At 34.0% G+C, this 21,776-nt stretch overlaps 3 protein-coding genes across 15 annotated transcripts in view; 2 read left to right on the forward strand and 1 right to left on the reverse strand.

Annotated features, from left to right (window-relative positions):
* LOC136343252 (phosphatase and actin regulator 2-like) overlaps positions 1-7,231 on the forward strand; it is a 51,635-nt gene extending 44,404 nt beyond the window's left edge. For 5 of the 7 annotated variants that reach the window (XM_066289848.1, XM_066289853.1, XM_066289852.1 and 2 more), the window contains 10 exons: positions 827-1,018; positions 1,080-1,340; positions 1,393-1,648; positions 1,818-1,850; positions 3,228-3,467; positions 3,552-3,679; positions 3,740-3,920; positions 3,975-4,070; positions 4,197-4,350; positions 5,324-7,231. In XM_066289848.1, the coding sequence (XP_066145945.1) occupies positions 827-1,018; positions 1,080-1,340; positions 1,393-1,648; positions 1,818-1,850; positions 3,228-3,467; positions 3,552-3,679; positions 3,740-3,920; positions 3,975-4,070; positions 4,197-4,305 (1,496 nt within the window). In that variant the 3' untranslated portion in view covers positions 4,306-4,350; positions 5,324-7,231. The remainder of the gene's footprint in view (positions 1-826; positions 1,019-1,079; positions 1,341-1,392; positions 1,649-1,817; positions 1,851-3,227; positions 3,468-3,551; positions 3,680-3,739; positions 3,921-3,974; positions 4,071-4,196; positions 4,351-5,323) is intronic. The other 2 variants (XM_066289851.1, XM_066289849.1) reach the window with 2 other exon arrangements.
* A 300-nt stretch (positions 7,232-7,531) lies between these two features.
* l(3)mbt (lethal (3) malignant brain tumor) lies at positions 7,532-15,921 on the reverse strand. 3 transcript variants are annotated; one of them, XM_066289846.1, is made up of 10 exons: positions 15,784-15,921; positions 14,801-15,433; positions 13,529-14,695; positions 12,978-13,371; positions 12,729-12,924; positions 12,439-12,667; positions 12,087-12,226; positions 10,340-10,511; positions 9,795-10,008; positions 7,532-9,442 (listed from the first exon to the last, which is right to left on the reverse strand). In XM_066289846.1, the coding sequence occupies exons 2-10, from the start codon at positions 15,423-15,425 to the stop codon at positions 8,932-8,934; spliced, it is 3,648 nt and encodes a 1,215-aa protein (XP_066145943.1). In that variant the 5' UTR covers positions 15,426-15,433; positions 15,784-15,921; the 3' UTR covers positions 7,532-8,931. The 3 variants fall into 3 exon arrangements, with proteins under 3 accessions (XP_066145943.1, XP_066145941.1, XP_066145942.1); XM_066289844.1 differs by having other exon boundaries at positions 13,529-15,433; XM_066289845.1 differs by lacking the exon at positions 15,784-15,921 and adding an exon at positions 15,484-15,723 and having other exon boundaries at positions 13,529-15,433.
* Positions 15,922-16,515: 594 nt separating this feature from the next.
* LOC136343255 (protein-L-isoaspartate O-methyltransferase domain-containing protein 2-like) lies at positions 16,516-21,288 on the forward strand. Of its 5 annotated transcripts, none has more exons than XM_066289855.1 (10): positions 16,516-16,882; positions 16,979-17,440; positions 17,901-18,069; positions 18,326-18,423; positions 18,482-18,694; positions 18,852-18,953; positions 19,022-19,136; positions 19,237-19,557; positions 19,975-20,240; positions 20,512-21,288. In XM_066289855.1, the coding sequence occupies exons 2-10, from the start codon at positions 16,999-17,001 to the stop codon at positions 20,694-20,696; spliced, it is 1,911 nt and encodes a 636-aa protein (XP_066145952.1). In that variant the 5' UTR covers positions 16,516-16,882; positions 16,979-16,998; the 3' UTR covers positions 20,697-21,288. The 5 variants fall into 5 exon arrangements, with proteins under 5 accessions (XP_066145952.1, XP_066145956.1, XP_066145954.1 ...); XM_066289859.1 differs by having other exon boundaries at positions 16,517-16,882; positions 19,975-20,180; XM_066289857.1 differs by having other exon boundaries at positions 16,517-16,882; positions 17,910-18,069.
* The last annotated feature ends 488 nt before the right edge of the window (positions 21,289-21,776 follow it).

Here is a 21,776-nt window from a genome sequence, read left to right on the forward strand (position 1 = left end):
GTAATCAGATTGTTCTTTATTGTGAGATATTCATTTTTATGTAACAATAGCTCTGATTTATGCATGTTCTCTGCCACTACTGCGGCAGCTTATTAGTAGAAACATTTCCGAAACTAATGGAAAACAAATACTACAGATATTGAAGCATTAAACACTGCCATCAAACCGTCGCTTTGACGCGCCTTTGTTGCTCTACCATTAACATCGAAAGTATAAACGATGAACGCTGGAGTTGGTTTTCTTGTGAAAACTTTCACCCCTGGAGGGCGGCGACGCCGCCGTTGCGAGAAACAACAACCGAAACTGGAACTGCCCGATCCCAATCAAAGCCACCCTGACGTTGTCCCCTACTGGGACACCGCGGTCCCCATTACTCCACCCGCCATGTTCCTCCCCCCTGGATATAAGAAAGGCACCTCGTTTAGGAAAACGAAGGGTAAGACTTACCAAAGTCGTGTCAATTACCTTGCTATGGAAGAGTGTTGATGTCTGATGAGATACCGTGCACGCTAGTCTGGCTGAAATCAGTCTACAGAAACAAAACTGAGAGTTAACGTTATAGATTTGTGAATTGTTATTATATGCTAAATGGCACTTTACTAAAGTGGTTTATTTATAGCTGTTAAGTATGTTTCATTTGCTCAATTCAAGGCAGTATCGGGTTATTATTGTACGCTTTGTTAGAATTTTCTGACTTGATTTAATAGCCTGCAGAGAGTAAACCTTTTGAAGAATAAACGTTAGGGTTTGTTTCGAAATCTACGAGTAAATTAAGCAAACCTTATGTATTTCTGACAGTTTGGATAAGTGAATTAATTTGTTTCAGAGCCCAAAAAAGATAAGACTGATGGAAGCCATGCTCAGAACGGCGCCATGTCCCCTAACGGAGAGGGTCCCTTGCATCTCTCACAACCCTCGCACTATCAATCGGGAGATGATTCACGGAAGCCCGAAAGGCCCAGTTCCTTGGGTCATGGCAAGCTCACAAGGAGGTTGTTATGTTACCATAGCGAACAATGTAAGTAAATTAAATTGGCAAAGTTTTATCAGGATTATTACATTTCGCAATCGTTTCACAGTTGCTGAAGGTTCTCAAATCGGTCCACCTGGATCAACGCCCCCGGCTCAAGAGAAACAGCCGCATGGTATCCCGTGTGCACCTCCCTCGCTGCCTCCTGGCGTGGGACATGGTCAGTTTATTCTGTGCGAATTACCAGAACCCCCCATCCCTTTGTCGGAGATAGGGCCAATCCCACCACCGCCCATGTTCAGTTCGCCTAGTCCTCAACCTAGAAGACCTCCTAGTCCCTTGCCGAATCCCGGCGACTACGACTATGATGGTAAGTTGAATTTGGTTCAGACAACTTCCAGTGCTGATAAACTTTTACGCAGATAACGAGGAAGACGATGATTACGACATCGAATGTGAAGAAGAAAATACGTGCATATTTCTAATGGCGCAACCAGATCCTGCGATCGACACGAGTAGAATCGATGAAATTCCTGCAAAGGAACCGCGGTTGAATGCGGTACCACTGAAATCGGCTTTAAAGAAAAAGAATAGTGGTGGATCGACGCCTCAGGATACTCCTACTCAGGAGAATAGGCCGCTGGGAATGAGGCAACAGGAGTTTAATTCCAGTTTTAAGTGAGTTTTCCTTTTTTCAACACTTGAAATTTTCAAATTTTTTAAAAGTTACTTTATCAACACTTTACTGCGTAATGTAGTTCTTGGTTATCTATATTTGATCTTTATTACCCCTGAATGTGATCAACGTTTTTGTCTAACCTTTATTTCTGTTTTGTTTTCAACGCAGAAGGCCACTGATGCGGCCTAGGATTAAATTCTGGTAAATATGTCGTGTTGTTTAGCGTTTTTATCATTATTTGTCATTGTCATTCTATGTCGGCAGTTTAATGGGAAAGCGAGAGGGAAAGTAAGTTAAATGTTAAATTCAGTTTTGAGGGAGGCCCAAGAGTAATGATTGATTTCATAATTAATGTGCAAATTGGGTTTCAAATTTCATAATTCGAGGTACAGGGTGTTTAAAATAGAGGAAAAGATCCGATATTGTTGTGATTTATAGTGACACTTTCAATGACGGAATCGTCTAAAAGCATTCGTTAAATGAATGACTACTTCAGGTGCTTGATGATCGTATCTCCTCTAATGAAGATTTGCGAGCGCAAGAGTGAACAGTGATTGAGATTACACTTTCCTACATACATTTTTGGTTACATTTTGAAGAAAAAAGCGAATTTGGTTTCTAATATGCAATGAAATATTTTGAATTTAACTGGGCATGGACCCAATTGATTTGCGATTACTATTGCATTTATTACCTTTTTATCGAATTGCTCCTTTACGGTACTCGCACAAAATAAATAGTAATAACAAATAATTATGATCATTAACATTCCTATTAATGTTCCTATTATTTCTTCATGCGTTATGCACAATTAAAACACATTTGTGGATTCGTTTGCCTACTTAACAAATCAATCTTGACTTACCAACTTTGAACCAACCCAAACTAATTTTTCTCACTATTCTACCTTAGGAATTTAGTTCTGAGTTTGCGGTTTAAGCTTAACTCTTGTTCAGCATATATTATTCGGAATATGCCATACAAAAGTTTACGGCTTCCTTATGACTTTCAGTCGATAGTTACACTGGGTTTCAACGATATTTCTTATTCACTAATCTGTGATATTAAGCTGAAATGTGGATAACCTCATCATCTACTCCATTCGAAAATTAATTTTACTGTTTACTCAACTGTTAATTGTAACTTTATTGAAATCTTAATGGTGCCAATCTCCAAAGATGCTGTTTGATCTCTTTATATTCCGCAATCTTAAAACATCACACGTGGTTGTCATGGAAATGTTCAGTTATAAATTCGAATCAGCTATGGTGCGTAATAATATTACATAATAGTATGAAGGTTCATTACATGAAAATTGCCTTTATGTGCTGATTTTTTACACTGTTTATTCTAACATCGGTGTAGAAAAAAGTTAGTATGCCCTTACACCTTTCCTTCAAACTTCATGTTAATATCACAATACACTTTGAAAAAATAAACTAATTAGAAATATTGTTCACACCCACTACAACTTGTTCTAGCATTATGGACATTTTTAATAAAATCAGTTTTTAACCCTCTCAATTTGGAATTTTTGTTACAGAAAGAGCGATCTTACTTATTAATGTTTTTTTCCAGTTCCAAACCCAAATTCATCTTGGGGCTTCCGTCGACAACGGAAAACAAAGAAAACACTCGGCCCCACGCGGTCATCAGGGAGGATGATACCGATTCGGATTCCAACGATGGACCAATCCCATATCGGGACAACGAGGGCAACATTTCCGATGAAAACCGTTTGGCCATGAAAATTGCGCGAAAAGAGAGTTTATCTCTGAAGTTGTCTTTGAGGCCGGACAGACAGGAATTAATTAATAGGTGCGTGATTAATTCTGAAAATGAATCTTTACTGCGTGATTTAACTAAGAATGGAATATTATGTTGATCTACATCAATTTTCAGGAATATTTTACAAATTCAATCAGAGAATGAAAGGCAAAGTGAGAAAGAAGCAATTGGTGCCAGACTAATTAGAAGGCTTAGTATGCGGCCCACCCAAGAGGAGTTAGAGGACAGAAATATTTTAAAAAGTAAGTAGTTTTAAACCATTATTTTAGGATAAAAAACGAATGATAATGGTGTTTTTTTAGAACAAAGCCCAGCTGAAGAGAAAAAACAAAAAGAAGAGAAAAAGCGGTTTCTTCTGCGTAAGCTCAGTTTTAGACCCACAGTCGAAGAGCTCAAAGAAAAGAAGATTATTCGATTTAACGACTACATAGAAGTCACGCAGGCGCATGATTACGATAGAAGAGCGGACAAACCTTGGACAAGGTAAGTCGCGTGCCAGCATATAAAGGAATTGAATTGAAAATTTTACTTTAAAAGGTTGACTCCAAAAGACAAGGCAGCCATTAGGAAGGAACTAAACGAATTCAAGAGTTCCGAGATGGATGTACATGAAGATAGTCGCCATCTCACTAGGTAAGTGCCTATCTTATTCCTGACTCCGTCTTAATTAACATTAACCCAATAACTTACATATTTCCAGCGGATTTGTTTTGCCAGTAAAAGAATTAATCATATCGTGACATTATGTGTTATTTTCAGATTTTACAAAGTAAAGACTAAAATTGTCCATAGGCCGGGAGTGGTGGTTAGGGCTCGGGCACCACTTAAGCCCAATTTTAAGAATAACATGTTTTATGTAATAGGATAGCGTTAATTTTCTAATTTAAAGCATCTCTTCGACCCAAAGGTGTATGTAAGTAATTCGCATATGACTTTTCTCCTTTTGTGCCGGTTGCCAGTTCGCTCACCGATTTGTTTCGATGCTTCTTCATTCCTTTGTGTTATTTGTTTAAGTAAGATCTTTAAAAAGTGTTTATAGTCAGCAATTTTTAAGGTTCTTAAATCACCATCGAAACGCACTGCTTCGAGAGGTAAAAGGTATTTGAAACCACTCTCCAATTATAATGAGTATTTCTTGCAATTAAAATCATATCATATTTGTCTTATTTTAGTTTTTGATACTAACTTCTTGTAAATGCATACACGTCAGCTTATAGACAATTTTAGTAGTCATTTACTTACGGATCTTTTTGGAAAACTTATTTGTTTAAAGTAGGTTTCCATTTAATAATAATTATTATTCGCACATCATGATTGTTTCAAATTATTTAATAATGCTTCAATATCATAATTTAGTCATCCCTTTGGATTTTTTTTTATCTCTGCAGAAAACCGTATTAGGTCCAGTTATGATTCTTCACGGAGGGTTAGGAAAAGTTCCATTATAAATATACAGGGTGTCCCAAAATTATGTAGCCAAAGTTAAAAAGGGAAATCTTCCATAAGAAAGAACACTTCTTTGCTATATGAACCATATTTTAAAAAATCTTTGTGGCTAATATACAGAGTGGTAAAATATCGCATTAAAAAAAAAATTATGTCACAGCTAAATCGGTTAAAATTTTGTATGTACACTATTCATTAGAATCTGTTTGACTACGATTTATAATTTGAATCGAAATCTATACTAACTCACTTTATTTAGATAGAATACCCAGTATGTTATGGAACTCATTGTAGATCCTCAAAATTTTAATTTTTTCACTACATATTACGAGGACATCAAATCATCAACACCACATGTTTGCTTTGTTATTTCTTCTTAACTAACATTTCTATTGTTTTTGATTTTGAATTTATTCATCAACATTAATTTTGTTTTTCAGATTCCATAGGCCTTGACGATTGCAAGGCTGAACTTTAGAAGAAAACCAAATTTCTGTGATGGGAGTAGCTGTAGATTTTATTAATTTCCCAGTGAGCGCTTAAGGAGCGCCATGCTGATTATACGACGTTTTTATGAAGATACATTTAACTAATTGTAAACTAGGTTTTAAACGTTACACAACATGTGTAAATAAGTGTAATAATTATTGTTTTTGTACATAAGTAATTTTGTATTACTCAAGAAACCGTTTCTATTGATAGTAGCTGATAGGTAATGAGCTAATTATCAATTCTCGGTCCACGACTTACGCGCAGACCGAACATAATAATAATAATATTAATTCACAAGTAGGAACGTGTTTTGTAAATAAGCTAGATTACAAACAAATTACTGTTGAAAAATCAATAAATACATCACGATCGTGCAATAAATGGGGGGTTAAGTTCTTATCTAGGAAACTTTCGTTCAACTTCTCTTGGTATATGCCACCTTAGTAGCACTACTTTATATTGTGATGACAATATTCAAACAATTTTCTTTGCTTTATAACCGCTCCGGTATAAATGCATTAAGGAAGATGGAAAAGTTTAGTCATTTAGAAAATAAGTAGAAATGTTTTAATCTTTCACCTTCAAAGTTAATTAGTATTTTTATACTGCTTACAAAAGGACGTATTAATATCAACTTTATGTCACAAACATCCGGATTGGGTGCTTTTGGATTTTGCATTCGCATAAAGCAAATCGAAATACAGGGTGATCTACGTAGTCCGTTTGTTAGAAAGTTTTGGATTTTCTGAAGTTTTATTCATATGCGCGTTGGCACATAACATTGTATTATACAGTTTCCGTCGCTTTAGCAAATTATGCACTAATTCAATATGGCAAAGCTACATAATCATAATTTTTAATAGTTGAGCCCTTAGTAGACAGTGTAATTTATCGTTATAAATAAGTTGCGACGATCTTTTTACCATGATTGGCGCAAAAAAATTGAAGACTGTTGTGTTTCAGGAGACGTTAAAAATATAAAATATAGTTTGGTTTTAATCTGATTTGTGCTCCTTTAAAATTATACCGAATTATTTCACTAACTCAGAGTGGACTTAGAATTATAACATTTTATCAACTTCCTCATTAATATGATTTATTATAAAAGGTATCCCTTAAATTCCTTCAGCAAGTGATTGCTTAGGTGATTTTATGAAAAAAATTCATATGAACATGGGTGGCCAACAGTTCGTTTCTCACATATTGCGTGTTGAATTTTCATTTGAAATTTGAAATTTTCTTTCAAAACTGCTTCAAGTTTTTAGATAGTAAATTGAAATGTTACATACACACTACTGTTGAGAAGTAACCAAAATTAAAAAATTGTTCAAATCTATAGGGGGACCCTCTTTCTGGAGTTTTCTATGAACTTTCTAACAAACGAGGGAACGTGAATCGCTCTGTATTATTTTCTTTTTAAATATTATTCCTATGTATTCGGCTTGTATTAAGATTTTATTACAAAAAACTGTTTTAATACTTTCGTTGTCCATCGAATCGTCTAATCTTATTCCCCGTTACAATCTCAGTAGGTACCTAACAAAGTTAACCTTAATGGGAAACCTATATGTATAATAGGCATTTTCATATCGATACACGTTCGTAATGCTTTAAAAATTCTGCGATAGAATAGTATTTCGATTTGTGAAGTGACATCGTATAATGTGAAGATGATATTTTACAAATAATTGCAAACTTGTAAAATATACCTCCTAGAAGTTCGAAATAAAAATTGCTTCCTGGAATAAAACCATGATCTATGATGTAACTTTTACTACTTTGTACTCGTACTCAATCAATTTATACTGTTTAAAAATGAATGTCTTCCAAATAAATAAGACATTTAAACAGATCAACACTGTGTTTATATCTTATATTTGTTATTTGCAAAACATTATAGTCTTCTACGCGCACTTGTTCTGCGTGAATTGCGTTGCGAATCACCTTATACAATATAATGCAAAAAAACCTCCCATACGAAAAATCCTCCGAAGACTGTTATGCAAAACAATCTGTTTTTCCCTTCCAGAAAATGTAAATAGTACTTTATCCTTTAAAATTCTCAATTTTAATTGTTTTATTTAAGAAATCTTTTGACTAGCTATGCACTATTCACTATAGGACCCCCGCATTTATAAAAATAAAACGCTGCTGGCTAGTAATTATGTAGTATTATATTACGTGCGATAAAAAAATCAATCTGTTGTATATATAGAGCGATCGTAAATAAAGCCCCTCATTACATGGATCAAAAAACCAAACGGGGGGCGTTTATTTATAACCGCACTATATATCAAGACCATATAAGGTCGTTCCTAAAAAAATAATAATCTTAACTAAACGGAAGAATTATATTTAAAAAAAATCGTCAAAAGACTTTAAAAAATGATAATATCAATGTATACAGTTAAACATAAACTGCTCACAAGAATAATTGAAACGGCACATTTTTTGTCATCCAAAAAAATGTAAGGTCATCTAGTAACTTTGGTCGACATCTCAGTACATGCTTGACATGACAATTAAAATAAATTAATGATATTTTATTTTATTTGGCTATATCTAGGAGATCTTAATTTATTGCATAACGGTTATATTTACACTAATGGTGTTCGCACGACTGCATAAACTAAAAAAACATCATCAAGGGGTCTGGATAATATCTCGAAATGTATTTGGTTTCCTTTTTAATTTTGGTCTCCCGAAATGTGAGATCTTCAACAATTACGAGAGAAATTTCAGTTATTTTTATAAAAAAATTAGCAAAAAAAGCAACATGTCTCTTGAGCCACCCTTAATGGAACTTTGAAAATTTAAGCGGAACTACAAAAAGAACTTTTAGCCCAAGTAAAAGAATTTCAAGCGACACATCATAAATCCACTTTATCAACGCGATATAAATATTCCATGGCGTGCCGCTCGTCGTTATCTCCAGCTTGACCATAAAATTTTGTTAAGAGTATGGACTTATGAACATTTGAAATTCAATTGGAGAATTGAATGGGCTGGTTGTTGGTTATCGGGTGAATGTCATTTTGCACAGTATGAATCAGATGAATGAATTTTAGTTTTAAGAGAAAAAAATCAACGATATATTGGACATAATGTGGTAAGAACAGCGCTATTTAGCAATGGAAGTGTTCCTATCTGGGACGAAGTGATGAAAAATGGAACGACTAGTTTGATAATTTTAATTGGACAAATTATGAATGTTATTAGACATTGAGATTTATGTCTAAATAATACTTATATATAAAGAAAGTTTCAACTATTTTTGTGAGCAGTTTATTTTCATCCAACATAGAAAATGTCGTTGGAAGCATGTAGTGTAGAAAGTTTGCGAATAACAACAAACTGAAAGTAAAAAGTAATCATCCATATACCGGCCTTATTGTCACTATAACAATTTTCTTGAAGAATTGAAGAAGTTCTTAATTAATCAAGTCGGTTTCAAGTTGCTTAGATTCCTTCCCTTCCGGACACAATAAAGACTTATTGTTAGAAGGGAATTTCCCTGAAATGATTTTACCTCAACTATCTAAATAATCGAATTGACTTATTGCTTTCTCTTTTTATCACAATATCGGTCCCGTAACAGTACAATGGTGTTGTACAATTTAACTGCGGGCCCCATTTTGAAACTCATAATATGCAATAAATCGTTTTGGCTTAATTGTAAAAACGCTTCACCGTCTATTTCGTGATCACTAAAATTACTCCCATTCATATCACAGCCTGGAATAGACGTTACGAATTCGTGCACTTCGTGTTTTGACCAATTTAACGGACTGCCTGGTGTATTACAGCTTACAAATTCTTTCAAAAATGTTGAATGCCTTTTCCAAGACTCATGTTCGGCTGGTAAAATTTTCGATTTTTCAATGAATGAACGGGCGTTTTCTTCTACTGCCTGAGTTGAGTGTTCGGACTTGGCTTCGTGGTCTTCCTTTTGAAGGTGTTTAATAAGTCGTTTCCTCGGTTTTTTTTCCGGGGGCTCTTGGTTTTTTTCACCTTCATGCCTTGTCAGATCTTTCCGCCACTTCGGCGGCCTTCCCATCTTTGGTTTTCTGTAAGGAATAGAGGATTCTGTTTAAAAACCCGAGATATACACAATACATAAGTGTCTTCATTTCAAAACGAGATGCCCTAAATAAGTCATATGCTATATCCACTTATTACAAAGTCTGACTTGTCATGACAAACAGATGTTTTTCTTTTGTATAGATACTGGACAGCAACAAGGGTTGAATTTAGCAATGTTTGAGAGAGAAGAGTTAACAAATGCAGGTTAGATCACATGATCACATAAAAATACGTCACATTTAAAACGACGTATTTCTTTTATCAATTTAAAGGTTTTTCTGGTAGCATCTTTTTTTTTTAAATGAAAGCACTGTATAAAAAAATATGGACATTTACGCTCTGGGCTGCCTAGAAATCGGTTCTTTCGCCTCAGGACTTCTATTGGGGCTCAATAGTCTATCTGGTAACGTTTTATCGCAATCAATGTTTGGTTCTGCATACGGACAAGTCTCCTGTGTCGAATGTCTAGAAAATCTCATTCCATATATATGACCCTCGCCTCTACATCCTACTGTCGGACAATCCAGGAAATGGAAAACATCATCAGGAGCTGCAAGAAAGTGAGCGTGAGCTAAAATTGTTATTTGTGCCCACAATATACGAAATACTACTTTGGTGAATGAAAAACGAAGATTTTTACCGATGCATTTGTTGGTACGTTGGTGCAAAATATTAAACAACTTAAAGGTAAAAATATCTTCATGCCTTCCAAAATAACAGTGCGCGAAATAGTTACTTCACAAAAGCGAAAAAAAAAAAATTCTAAACTAGTTATTTCCGCATTTTTTTGTTGTTATTTCATTCCAACATAATTTTTAAAATCAAGACTATTATCCTGTTTTCACAAATAAGGTAAAACTTATTTTTAAGTATAAATTTACTTAGAGGAGGTTCCAATGGATGTCCTGTCTTTTGGCACCATCCAATAGGATGTATATCCGGACTATCATCGTCTACCCAATAGCTATAACGGTCAGGCCATCCATCAAAATGGATTCTTATTTGATGGTCTTTTACATCATCTACTGTGGCTACTCGAATTAGATGAGGAACCTATAAATTGTATTACCAGCATATTAAAGTCCTTTATTATTTACATGTTTACAGGGTGGTACAAATTCCAATGCTCACCGTTGGTATCTTGGAAATCGTAAAAGATAGGAAATTGATTAAATTAGAGAAAATGTGTCAAACTTGGGATTTAGTCAATATTTAAAGAGTGTGGCTAATTTTTTCTTATTTTTCGAGATATTGGAAAAAAAACTGAAAAATGTCAAATTTTAATTTTCTAAATAAATCTAAAATTATAGATTTTTCAAAAAATGTGTCATACAAAAGTTTTATTGTTTTTTCGGCTCTTGCCGCGTGCGATTTAAAAATTTTTTATAGTTGGTTTAGTTTTCGAGATAATAACCTCAACTTAACATTTTTAAATGCGGACCTGGGTAAATTTTGGCATATTTTGAAAATGCAAATCAAGAGCTTTTCAATAATATATCGCATGATAATATTTTCTAGCGTTTCGGTGTAAAAGAGATCCATTATAAGAATTTTTTTATGAATTGCGAACAAAATTTTATTGCAAATGGGAACATTAACGAGTAAATGACAAATTCAAAGTCTTAAAATAATAAATTTCTGAATTTAACATGTGTTCAAAATATTATTATGAAAATATCTATCTAGAAAGACAGCAACCTCACTGAACCATGTTTGCTAAGTTTCAAGGAACTTAACTTTCACTGGTAGATTCAAAACATTATGAATCCATGTGTTGGCATTATTCGCAAACAATCCAAAAACTTCTAGGCAACACATTGCCGAAGATTATAGGATATTCGTGATTCTACTGCAAGGAAAATTATTAGAAAACACAAGGTTTTATTATATTATATTTATTTGGGACCAAGATCACCCTGCTTAGTACCGTTGGATTATTTTTGATGGGGCTATGTGAAAAACGTTGTGTATGCAATTCCAACCGAAAATGTACATCATTTGCGTTAAAAAATTGAAAATGTCTTCGAAACCATTTCAAGACTAACTATATAAAAAGCAGTAGATGAAATTAATTTACAAACAAATCATTGTATCAGGAAAAGTGGTGGATATTTTGAACATATGTTAAATTAAGACGTATAATTATTGTAAGGCTTTAAATATGTCATTTACTCGTTAATGTTCACATTTGCAATAAAATGTTGTTTACATTTATAAAAAAATTCTGATGATGCATCTCTTTTACACCAAAACGCTAGAAAATGTTATAATGCGATATATCGCTGAACAGTTCTTCATGAACACTTTCTATATATGACAAAATTTATCCAGGTCTGCATTTAAAAAATCGCACACGCCAAGAGCCGCAAAAAACTGTTAACCTTTGGGTGACAATTAAAAAAAAATCTTTAGTTTTCGATTTATTTAGAAAATTAAATTTTGGAATTTTTTAGTTTTTCCCAATATCTCGGAAAATTTAAATCAATTAGAAACACTGTTTCCGGATATTGACTAAGCCCCAAGTTTAACACATGTTTTCTAGTTTAATCAACCTCCTATCTTTTGCGATTTCCAAGATACCAATAGTGAGTATAAAAATTTTTACCATCCTGTATATCTGCACCTTACCCTTTTATCAACACATTCCAGTCTCATTCCTCGTTTAAAACCACAAATAGGACGCTGTTTGAAAGCTCTTACAGGTGCAGCTACTGACTTTGTCTCTTTCAAGTATGCCTCCCACGTAAACGTCTCAGGAGTGGCATAATCTGAAAAAAACGAAACAAAATGCAAAATAACTCACCTGAACTAATATTGTTTATTCCTTCAAGACTAGTTTCATGAAGAAACCATATCAATTATGTTAATCAACAGACTTAGGTTTAAGATAGAAGTACTAGTGTTACCAAAATGACGCACAATAATATACTACATACTGTAATACTACGTATAAAAATTATTCAAAATCTAATTTGCTTACCACTTGGAGGAGTTAAGTCGTGGCCGTACCGATCACACCAACCAACTGGATGGATATAAGGCGACGTCGGTTCAGCCCAATAGTCATAAATATCATCCCAACCATCAAAATGGACCAATATTCTATTGTACATCATGTCTCTAACAGTGGCGACACAAATTAGCGAGTAGTTCTTTTTATCAACAGCTTCTAATTTCATTCCAATTCGGAAACCATTGGGGCAAATTGCCTAATATGCATAAATATGTTCGTGTATTTAACAAAGCAGAATCTTATAGTGGTAAACTTACTTGTCCTGAACGGTTAACAAATAAATGCTTAGGTGCAGCGGTACTTTTCGTCACTCTCAAATACTGCAACCAATTGAATGTTTCCTCAGTATAACTAGGAGGAGTGCGCAATGTGTGGTTGTATTTTTCACACCAACCCATAGGAAATAAATCTGAACTGTCAGCGTAAGTCCAAAAGTCGTAATTCTCCGAGTATCTGCAAAAATTCACATTAAACGTCTTGCTTATTAAATAGTTGAAAATACGAACCCATCAAAATGTAATCTAAGTCTGTAACCTATAACATCCATCACAGTTAGGACACAGAAATAGGAGGGATGTTGAGGGTCTACTCCTTCCATCTTCATTCCAGGTTTGAAAAGGTTGCGTGTATATGGAAAAGGGTCTTTAAACAATTTCACTGGAGCTGCTTTAGCACCAATGTGCATTAAATATTTGGACCAGGAAAATCCTTTTTTTTTGCATTCCCATGGGTATGAGAATTTATCTTGGGAGGCGTCATTAGAGGTTTCCTCATCCGCACTGCCACGATCAGTGTTTCTTAGCTCATGCCGTGGTTCGTGTTTAATGTCATTGTCTGATTTACTTTTTATGGGAAATCTGCGCTTAATGGGAGCTCTAGTTGTTGCTGAGACTATACCAACTGTAGACAATTAAAATATATATATTATTTAAATGCTGTTTATAATTAGATAACTTAAGAATTAAACTATACAGTAGTATTGAATCAAAAAATCGTCATTCTGGCCTTGGAGTACTTACCTGCTTATATAGATAGTTAGGACTATAAATTGACTTACCATTTGTTTCCAAATGCTCTTTATATTTTGCAGATTTAGTCTTATGTGCTGACTGACAATCCATGCTACAACAATTACCATCTACAAAGTCAGCCCTAATCCCATAACAACCACATTCAGTGCACTGTACTTCACGCTCCAGATTTTCTTTCATTTTTGCTTTTTTATATTTTTTATCCAATAGCTTTTGGTGATCTTCTTCAGTCAGAAACTCAAGTATCCCAAATTCATTCATAAAGAATTTTAAATTACTACCTGGCAAGTTGCCAATATTATCATCCCACTGTAGGAGTTTTGCTGCATCAATCTCAGAAGATGGTTCAATATTTAGAATTGTTTTTGGGTCAATCAATGGTGTCTCAGAATTTTCTTCTTTACTATCTTCAAAATTTACCTCAGATTTTATGTTAATATTGTCTGGCAAAATGTCTGACTTTTCCTCAAAATTTAAGTCCTCTTCTTTTATTTCTGGAATTTCTTCAGAAATAGCATTTTCCAGAGATAATGATGCCTTACAATCCTCATCAGGAAAACTAACTTCAATGTCATCAAAGTCTTTTCTGAAGTGAAATTGGGATTTTCTTCTACTTTTCTCTCGTTCTGGTTTCTTAAGTGCTTCATCCGGTATTGTGACAGTAACCTTTTCTTGAGCTCCTGTGCTCGGTTTAATTATGGTAATATCATTATCTCCTACAATATTTTGAATGCCATTGTTATTAGTTGAGTCTACTTTCTTTGTGTCTGCAAACACACTGCTCACATTTTTCTTCAATATAGATACAGCATGTGAAAATTTTGGTGGCTGTCGGTTAACATTTGCATTGTTTTCTGTGGATGAATTGCTATCAGCAGAAGACACCACCAGTTTTGGTTCACTTTGGTTACTTAATGATTCATCGTCAGCAATGGACAATTCATAGCTTTTGGAACTAATATCATTTTTTTCAGATACTAAACTTGATAAGTTATCTGATATTCTAAGCTGTGATTTTTCACAAAAGTTTTGAGGTACCAAAGTGGTGAATGGTTCTAGAGGGGCAATTTTATTATCACCCATAATGGTGACAGGTGTAGCCATATGAGAAAAAATTTTCCCATCGGATATTTGAAAATTAATCATTTTCTGCCCAGCTGTTGAAACTTGATTCTTTTGTGGTAAGGGTGGTACTGGAAATGGCAGCACTGTAAACTTAGCTGATTGTACACAATCTGTAGTAGCTGTGATTGGTGGCCTGCTTGTTTGAAGTCTGGGCATTGGACTTATTAGTTTACCTTTTGGGAGTTTCGGCAATGGACCAGTTAGTATGAACTTTTGAGGTTGTGTTGTAGCTGAGTCCGAGTGTAACTTAATTGCATTTTGATTCTGTGGTACATAAGTAGATTTAAATTCTCTCACAGGCTCCAGATGTTGATCTGAACTCTCTGGCTGTACAGAAATCTGAATATCAGTTTGCTTAGATACAGGTTTTAACATTGTAACATAAGTTCCGACTTTGGAGCCTTGAGGCATTATAGTGATTGGCTGTTTGGGCAGCACTAAAGACCTGCCTCTTCCTGCAATGAAAATATTTGGAGCAGAACTTCTGGAAATTGTAGTTACAGTTGTAGATCTACTGGTTATGAGAGTTGGTGGTGCAGATGAAATAACAAAATTCCCACTCCTTGGTCGTTTGGTGGGATTAATGGCAATAGGTAATTTATTATTATTATTTTTGATGTAAACCAATGGCAGAACTTGCGACTTCAGGGACATAGAAGAACTTTTATCGCACTTGGATATTGTTATGTCATCTAAACTATTTTCGATAATAATTTGAGTTGTTTGGTTTAGCTGTAAATTCGGACTTTCTCTGGGCGCCATGGAGCTGGAATATTCAGGAGATACGTTGGCTGACATATCTGCAACTAAACATAGAGTAGTAAATAGTAATATACAAACCCTGATTGCCAATTACTATTAGGAGGGCAGAATCATCATTTGTGGTTTTCGAGATCATAATAAATTTTTCATGAGAAGAAATTTTGATTTATATGTCTGCGTAATGCAATTGATAAAGTTCTGAACTTGTTGCGTTAATATATTATCTAGAATATTTTTAAATTAAAAAATATTAAAAATATCGCTCTGAAACCCAGTATGTAATGGCCATAGGCTGAACCTCTGTGAACTTTCGGAAATTTCGCGGCTCTCACTCTCAATGGAGAATTCAATTAATTGTGGTAATGTTGGGAAACACTAATTAAACTATACTCACCCTTTGAATGCTTAAATTCAGTTTATTTAATTAAAAAAACTAATTTTTAATACACAAACAGTTTCATTCCAAGACGGACTCCTCTATCATAGAGAAATTTCTGTTTGCACGGAAGGACGAACCCCAAACAATCAACGTATGTTCTGTCCTTGTTTCATAAACCAATTCCGATAAAGAGAGAAAGGTTTCATATCACGTTGGGAACTAACATGCCGTAAAACGAAACATTGCTATTTTTATCAGCGCATAGTTAACGGAGGTTGGGAGGGAGCGGGGAAAGGTGCAGATCCGCTACAAATCTCCCGCCTTCAGAAAATCAAATCGAATATTAATTTTAAAATGAAAATCGCAATTTGATTTTTTAATTTGTCGCTCTAAAGAAAACGCATATCATAAAGCCAACTGCACCTGAAGTAAGAAAACAAAATGAGTTCTACTTTCCGCAATGTGTCGTTGACATTTTTCATTTTTCGTTACAGTAAAATATGAATTTGTAAGATACTGCAAAGCATAAATTAGGGAATTAGTTTAAAAATTCATTTGAAATATGCTGCAAACTTTTTTGTATTTAAAGGCCATTTCGTGATGATTGTAAGACATTTTGTAAATTTTCCTGTCAATTAATAAAAAACAAAGGAACGTGTGAATGTGACGGAAGTGCACTGCGCCCTCTTTGTGATTGCCCGTGGCGACGTTGTGTCCTTCATTAGTGAAATTTGAAAATTCATGTATTCACTCTGTTTGTATCATAGACGTAGAGAGGGACAATCGTGAAAGAACTTTCACTAGTGGAAATCGGCAACATCGAACCCAAAAAAAGAAAACAGAAAAACTGTAAACAGCTGGTTTATGTTATACATTTTAATGGCGTCTTGGTGTTTTTGGATTTTTCTCTTGTAGTTTTAAAGCTTAATTTAACGAGATTTCTGTGTTAAATTAATTTCTTCGTCACTTTATCTCCAAATTTTGAGTCTACAGTTGTAATATTGCAGATCTCTATTTACTTATAAAAAATAAGTCGCATATTCAGTAGATTTGAATCCTTGCCTAAGTATATTCTGGGCCATAGAGTAATGTTGTCGTTGTGATTGGCCAGTAGGTAAGATAAATTTATTTTTACTTTTCCGCTACAGCGTTGCACTTGTAAACAAAGTGATCATTTATTAATAGTTTTTAATAATTAATCTAACTCCAGATACTAGTTAACACTGAATAATGGGAGGCGCAGTAAGTTCAGGGAGTAACAATGATGAATTGATTGATAATCTCCTAGAAGCAGATTACATTAAAAGCTCACAAACTGAGAGAATATTTCGAGCAGTAGACAGAGCTGAATACTTTCTACCAGAAGCCAGAGGAACTGCTTACAAAGATCTAGCATGGAAGAGTGGCAATTTGCATATTTCGGCCCCTTGTATCTACTCAGAAGTTATGGAGGGGCTTAACTTAACTTCAGGAATATCATTTCTAAATCTTGGTTCAGGAACTGGGTACTTCAGCACAATGGTGGGCTTAATTTTGGGATCAAATGGTATTAATCATGGGATAGAATTACATGAAGATGTTATTGAGTATGCTAACAAAAAGCTGGAGGATTTCAAGAAATATTCGGGGGCAGTAGATGAATTTGATTTTTGTGAACCTAAGTTTATTCAAGGTAAAGTTGAACTATTCATCGAATTTAACTGATATACTTCTGTTAGTGCTTTTTGATAAATTTATGTCTTACTGGCAAGACAGTAAGGGATAGATAAAAATTAATTCTACATTCATAGGTTTGATTTTGCAATGAAAATTTATGGTATAATTGTTTCATATTTAACTTTGTTAATTTTGAAACACAGGGCGCTTCTAAAACATTTTTTCTTTGGTTATGATTCCTTGTCTCAATTATAGAATGTACAATAAAAGTTGAAATATCAATGTTTTAACTACATTGAGTTAGAACTCAGTAGTTCATCTTGTATATCATGTTAAACTAAGTACACTGTATGGAGTGAGTCATGTCTCTATGGTAGAGACTTCAGAGATTGATAGGGAATCAAAAAATAATATTAGTGAGCATAACTTATTGTTTGTATTAAGAATACTCAAACATTCAGTTAGTCAGAGAATAGTATTTTCAGGAAATTGCTTATGTCTGAGCACTGAATGTTCCAACCTGTATGATCGAATTTATTGTGGTGCTGCCTGTCCAGAAGAGTATGAATCTTACATGAAAAATTTATTGAAGATTGGAGGCATATTGGTTATGCCAATAAATGACCAACTTCTGCAAATCAAAAGGTATTTTTTAAATATTATATGGTGTGTTTTGTTTCTATTAACAGGATATCTAATTTTTTATGTTTCTGTAAGGCACCTTATTAATGTAATAGATACTTACCACTTTTAATGAAGTTGGGTTTGATAACTTAAGCTAATAAAATATTGAAAATGAGCCAGGGTCTCAGCCAAATTCTTATGTTCCATTAAAACTACCTTGATGCTAAAGTTAATAAAACTTCAGTAATTAGTCTTTAAGGTAGAAATTGTTTTGTAGAATATCTGAAAGTCAATGGAGATTAAGATCTTTGTTGCCAGTTTCCTTTGCCTCTTTAATAATACCTCCGGAGGGATGGCAAGACTTCATTAAGCCAAGTAAGTGTAACACACCAACTAGATATGCAACCAATTAAACCATGTCAATATTTTACAGTCGATATTGAACCCTTGTCCCTGCAGGTCTTGTGTCGCTCTGTAGTTCGTAATATTCTCAGACACAATATTGAAAAAGAACATCCACCTGCAAAAAAGAGTGTGTCTAAATCTCAAATCCGGAAAAAGAGGGCGTTAAGGCGGATGGTGGTACCTCTTTTTGATGAAGCAATTGTGGAGAGTTCTGATGATGAAAATCGCGTAGGGAGAGTAGGTATGAGGATAGTATTGTTTTAATTAAATTTTTCACAAATTTAGTTTAGCTAATCACATTGGAATATTTTTTTTCTTCAATTGTGTCTGTTGTGGTCTATTAATGATTTTATATCAGTCACTTTAATCAGTAAATGTTGACTATTGTTGGTTTTCAGGCGGAGAAAGAAGACATACGGGGAGAGCTTTATTTAGAAGTGGGGAAAGTGATGGAATCTTCCGGTTTTTTATGGGTATGGGAATGAACCGCGGCGAATCAGGTAATTTCAATATATTATTTTTGTTTAATCATTTGGATAATTCCAATAGATGTTTTTGTGGTTATAAGTAATATCGGCTTTTCAAGGGGATACAAGTAGAGGCGAGGATAGTGACAATAACAGAAATAGATTGTGCTCTGCTTCTGCAATGGAGGTTGATGATCACAGAAATTCTAATAGTCGGTGAGCTCTAAGTTTATCATTTACTTCTGTTTATTATATCATTACACTTTACATTTATAAATACATAATTAATTATATAAATTCCTAAAAATTTATCTAGAGAGTCAAATGAGCCCTCATGTCATGAAGTCAGAGCCGTCATAGAACACAATTCAGAGAATGATGATCTTCAAGGTAACAGTGATATAGAAGCCAATGATATTGATGATCTGATAAACGCAAGATTAGCTCAAGTTAGAGACATTGAGGAAACGGTCGTTGACTATTTAAATGATGCTATAACTCAGGAATTGGAGGGGAGACATCTGGAAGAAGCTAGAGTAGAGGAAGATAGTTCTGCACCACCAGGGGAAAACGATTTGGAATGGTCGAGTCGGATTGGCGACAAGGTTGAAGGAGGAGTTATAACAACTGCAGCCCAGTAAGTTTTTTTTATAGTGTTTTATTTTGTTAGTTTCAGTGATTATATATTAATTTTTGTTCCATCTGACTTCAAAAATATTGGTGATATTTAGAAATATGTTTAATCTTTTTAGAATTTAACATTATTTTCCAAACTTTAGATATAACTCATGTCAAAGCTATAATTTCTCAATTTCCATAGGACCTTAATGTGAATAAATACCTAACAGTTAAACAATATGGTGTAGAAAACAAACGAACTACGCCACTAGATTCTACAACACAACTAGTTTTTTTTTTGTATATTAACCATATTAAAATCTTGACCAAACATAATTACATTATATAAATATCTACTTTTCTATTCTTGATAGAAATATCATATTATCATAAGAATTTTGATGCCATACAATGTTTAACGTCTTGTTCTTATTAGCCAAAGAGATTTTGAACCGCAAGATCCCCAGCCGGGCACAAGTTGTTCCCCGCGAAGGAGAAGGGTTCAACAACGCGAGAAATTTGACAGTGGTCTAGGCGACGAAATAGTCGAGGTTCAATCGTCATCCGACGATGAAAATATGAAGTTAGAAACAATTTCCAGCTGTGATGAAGATTATTCGTCGGAAAAACGTTATAAAAGAGGTACACATACTAATGCGAACATGCCTAAGTGCAGAAGGATCGAACAGCATCATTTGATGGGTTAGTTAAGATTTCATTTATTTTTATTTTATTCTCAATTTTGTGATACTTTTTGTCGGGTTTTGTCTCAACTTTTGTTTAAAGAATGGCAGCAACTAATCAATCAAATGCGATCATTGTTCATGCTATTTGAAAACCGCCATTAAAAAGCTTTGGCGGCAGCTTTAATATTTGATAGAACTCTTCAAGACTATAGAAAGTTCACATAAACATGGGTGAACAATATTTCGCTATTGAGATATTAAGATTAATTAAATTTTTTTTTCTCTAGAATCGAGCAGCAGCAGCAACAGCGATTTTGAAGAACAACTGAAAGTAGCCACTGACGATTTACGGGTGTTCCAAAGTCCTTATACTGAATACATGCGAGCGAGTATTCAGCAGCTACCTTTGCCTCTCATTTTGAAATGGTACCTTAATTACTATAGAGATATTAAAAAGCCCTCTGAAGAGTAATTCCAAAAGAACAATTGTAAAATGCCATTGTTAATCTTATAATTGTTGAGGATAGTGAAACAACAATCTGTCATATTTTAAGGGAAACTTTCGCAAGTAATTTCTAAAACTTAGTACATAGGGTGCTCTTTCTGGGGGTAAGGTATTTATACTGATGTAAGTAGGTATTTTATACTGAAAAGCTATGTAATATTTTATTAACATAGTCTGTTTAATTTTTAACCCTGCATCTACAACATACAGCTAAAGAAAATTAAATAAGATATGCATTAGTCATAGAATATTGTGAATTTTTGTTTTTTTGTAAGTAAACTTCATTTTTAGCTTGCTCTGAGGTTTTGATCCCATTTTAATTTTTTTATTATATAAAATCTTATTCAATATCTACGTAAGTATATTTAAATGGTGGGGTCTTTTGATGTTGAATTATCTGATAATTAATTAATCACTATTGAGAGAGTAATAGAGTAATGATTTCATTTTTGAAAGGTTGCTGTTTTTGTGCAGCTATATGGTTAGTATTTTCTTCTTTAGATACTTACATCATATTTAGTTGTTTACTAATAAATATTCATTATTTGTAATACAAAAATAGGTTTATTTAAATTGGATAACAACAAACCAGGATTGCTCTTCTGTCTGCCTTAAACAGGACGGAGCTTTTGATCTTTTTGCTGTTATGAAATGAGAGCAGTGCTTCCAGGACACAAAGTTAACTTATTCGTGTCCAGCAGTCATACTTTAATATGCAGTTTAGAAATCCCTGTATACTTTGGATCTACTTTGCTGAATATTACACTGAATCAAATTAATGACTCGTGAGATGTAGGTAATGTATTTTACAGGTAGATTTGACGCTACGTAATGGTCAATGTTTATTTTTTAGATTAAATAGTTAATTGGGTGACAGACAATGAGATACGGGTATTTACTGGCAACTGTTTTTGGTCATATCTGTGAAACATGAAAATTCCAAGCTTGCAGATCGGTATTTAACTTCTTTTTTATTTTATTTTCTTCGATAAAAGAATTTCTTCGCTATTTTGATTAGAAATATAAATATGTGAAGACGTTATTTTG

This window comes from Euwallacea fornicatus, chromosome 14 (genome assembly GCF_040115645.1).
Source record: "Euwallacea fornicatus isolate EFF26 chromosome 14, ASM4011564v1, whole genome shotgun sequence".
NCBI lineage: Eukaryota > Metazoa > Arthropoda > Insecta > Coleoptera > Curculionidae > Euwallacea > Euwallacea fornicatus.

Excerpts from the sequence above, each read along its gene's own strand:
- LOC136343255 (XM_066289855.1), top strand. The coding sequence starts at position 16,999 with ATGGGAGGCGCAGTAAGTTCAGGGAGTAACAATGATGAATTGATTGAT. Across the intron at positions 17,441-17,900 it reads TGAACCTAAGTTTATTCAAG|TATTTTCAGGAAATTGCTTA; the intron begins GTAAAGTTGAAC and ends GTCAGAGAATAG. Across the intron at positions 19,137-19,236 it reads CACAGAAATTCTAATAGTCG|AGAGTCAAATGAGCCCTCAT; the intron begins GTGAGCTCTAAG and ends AAATTTATCTAG.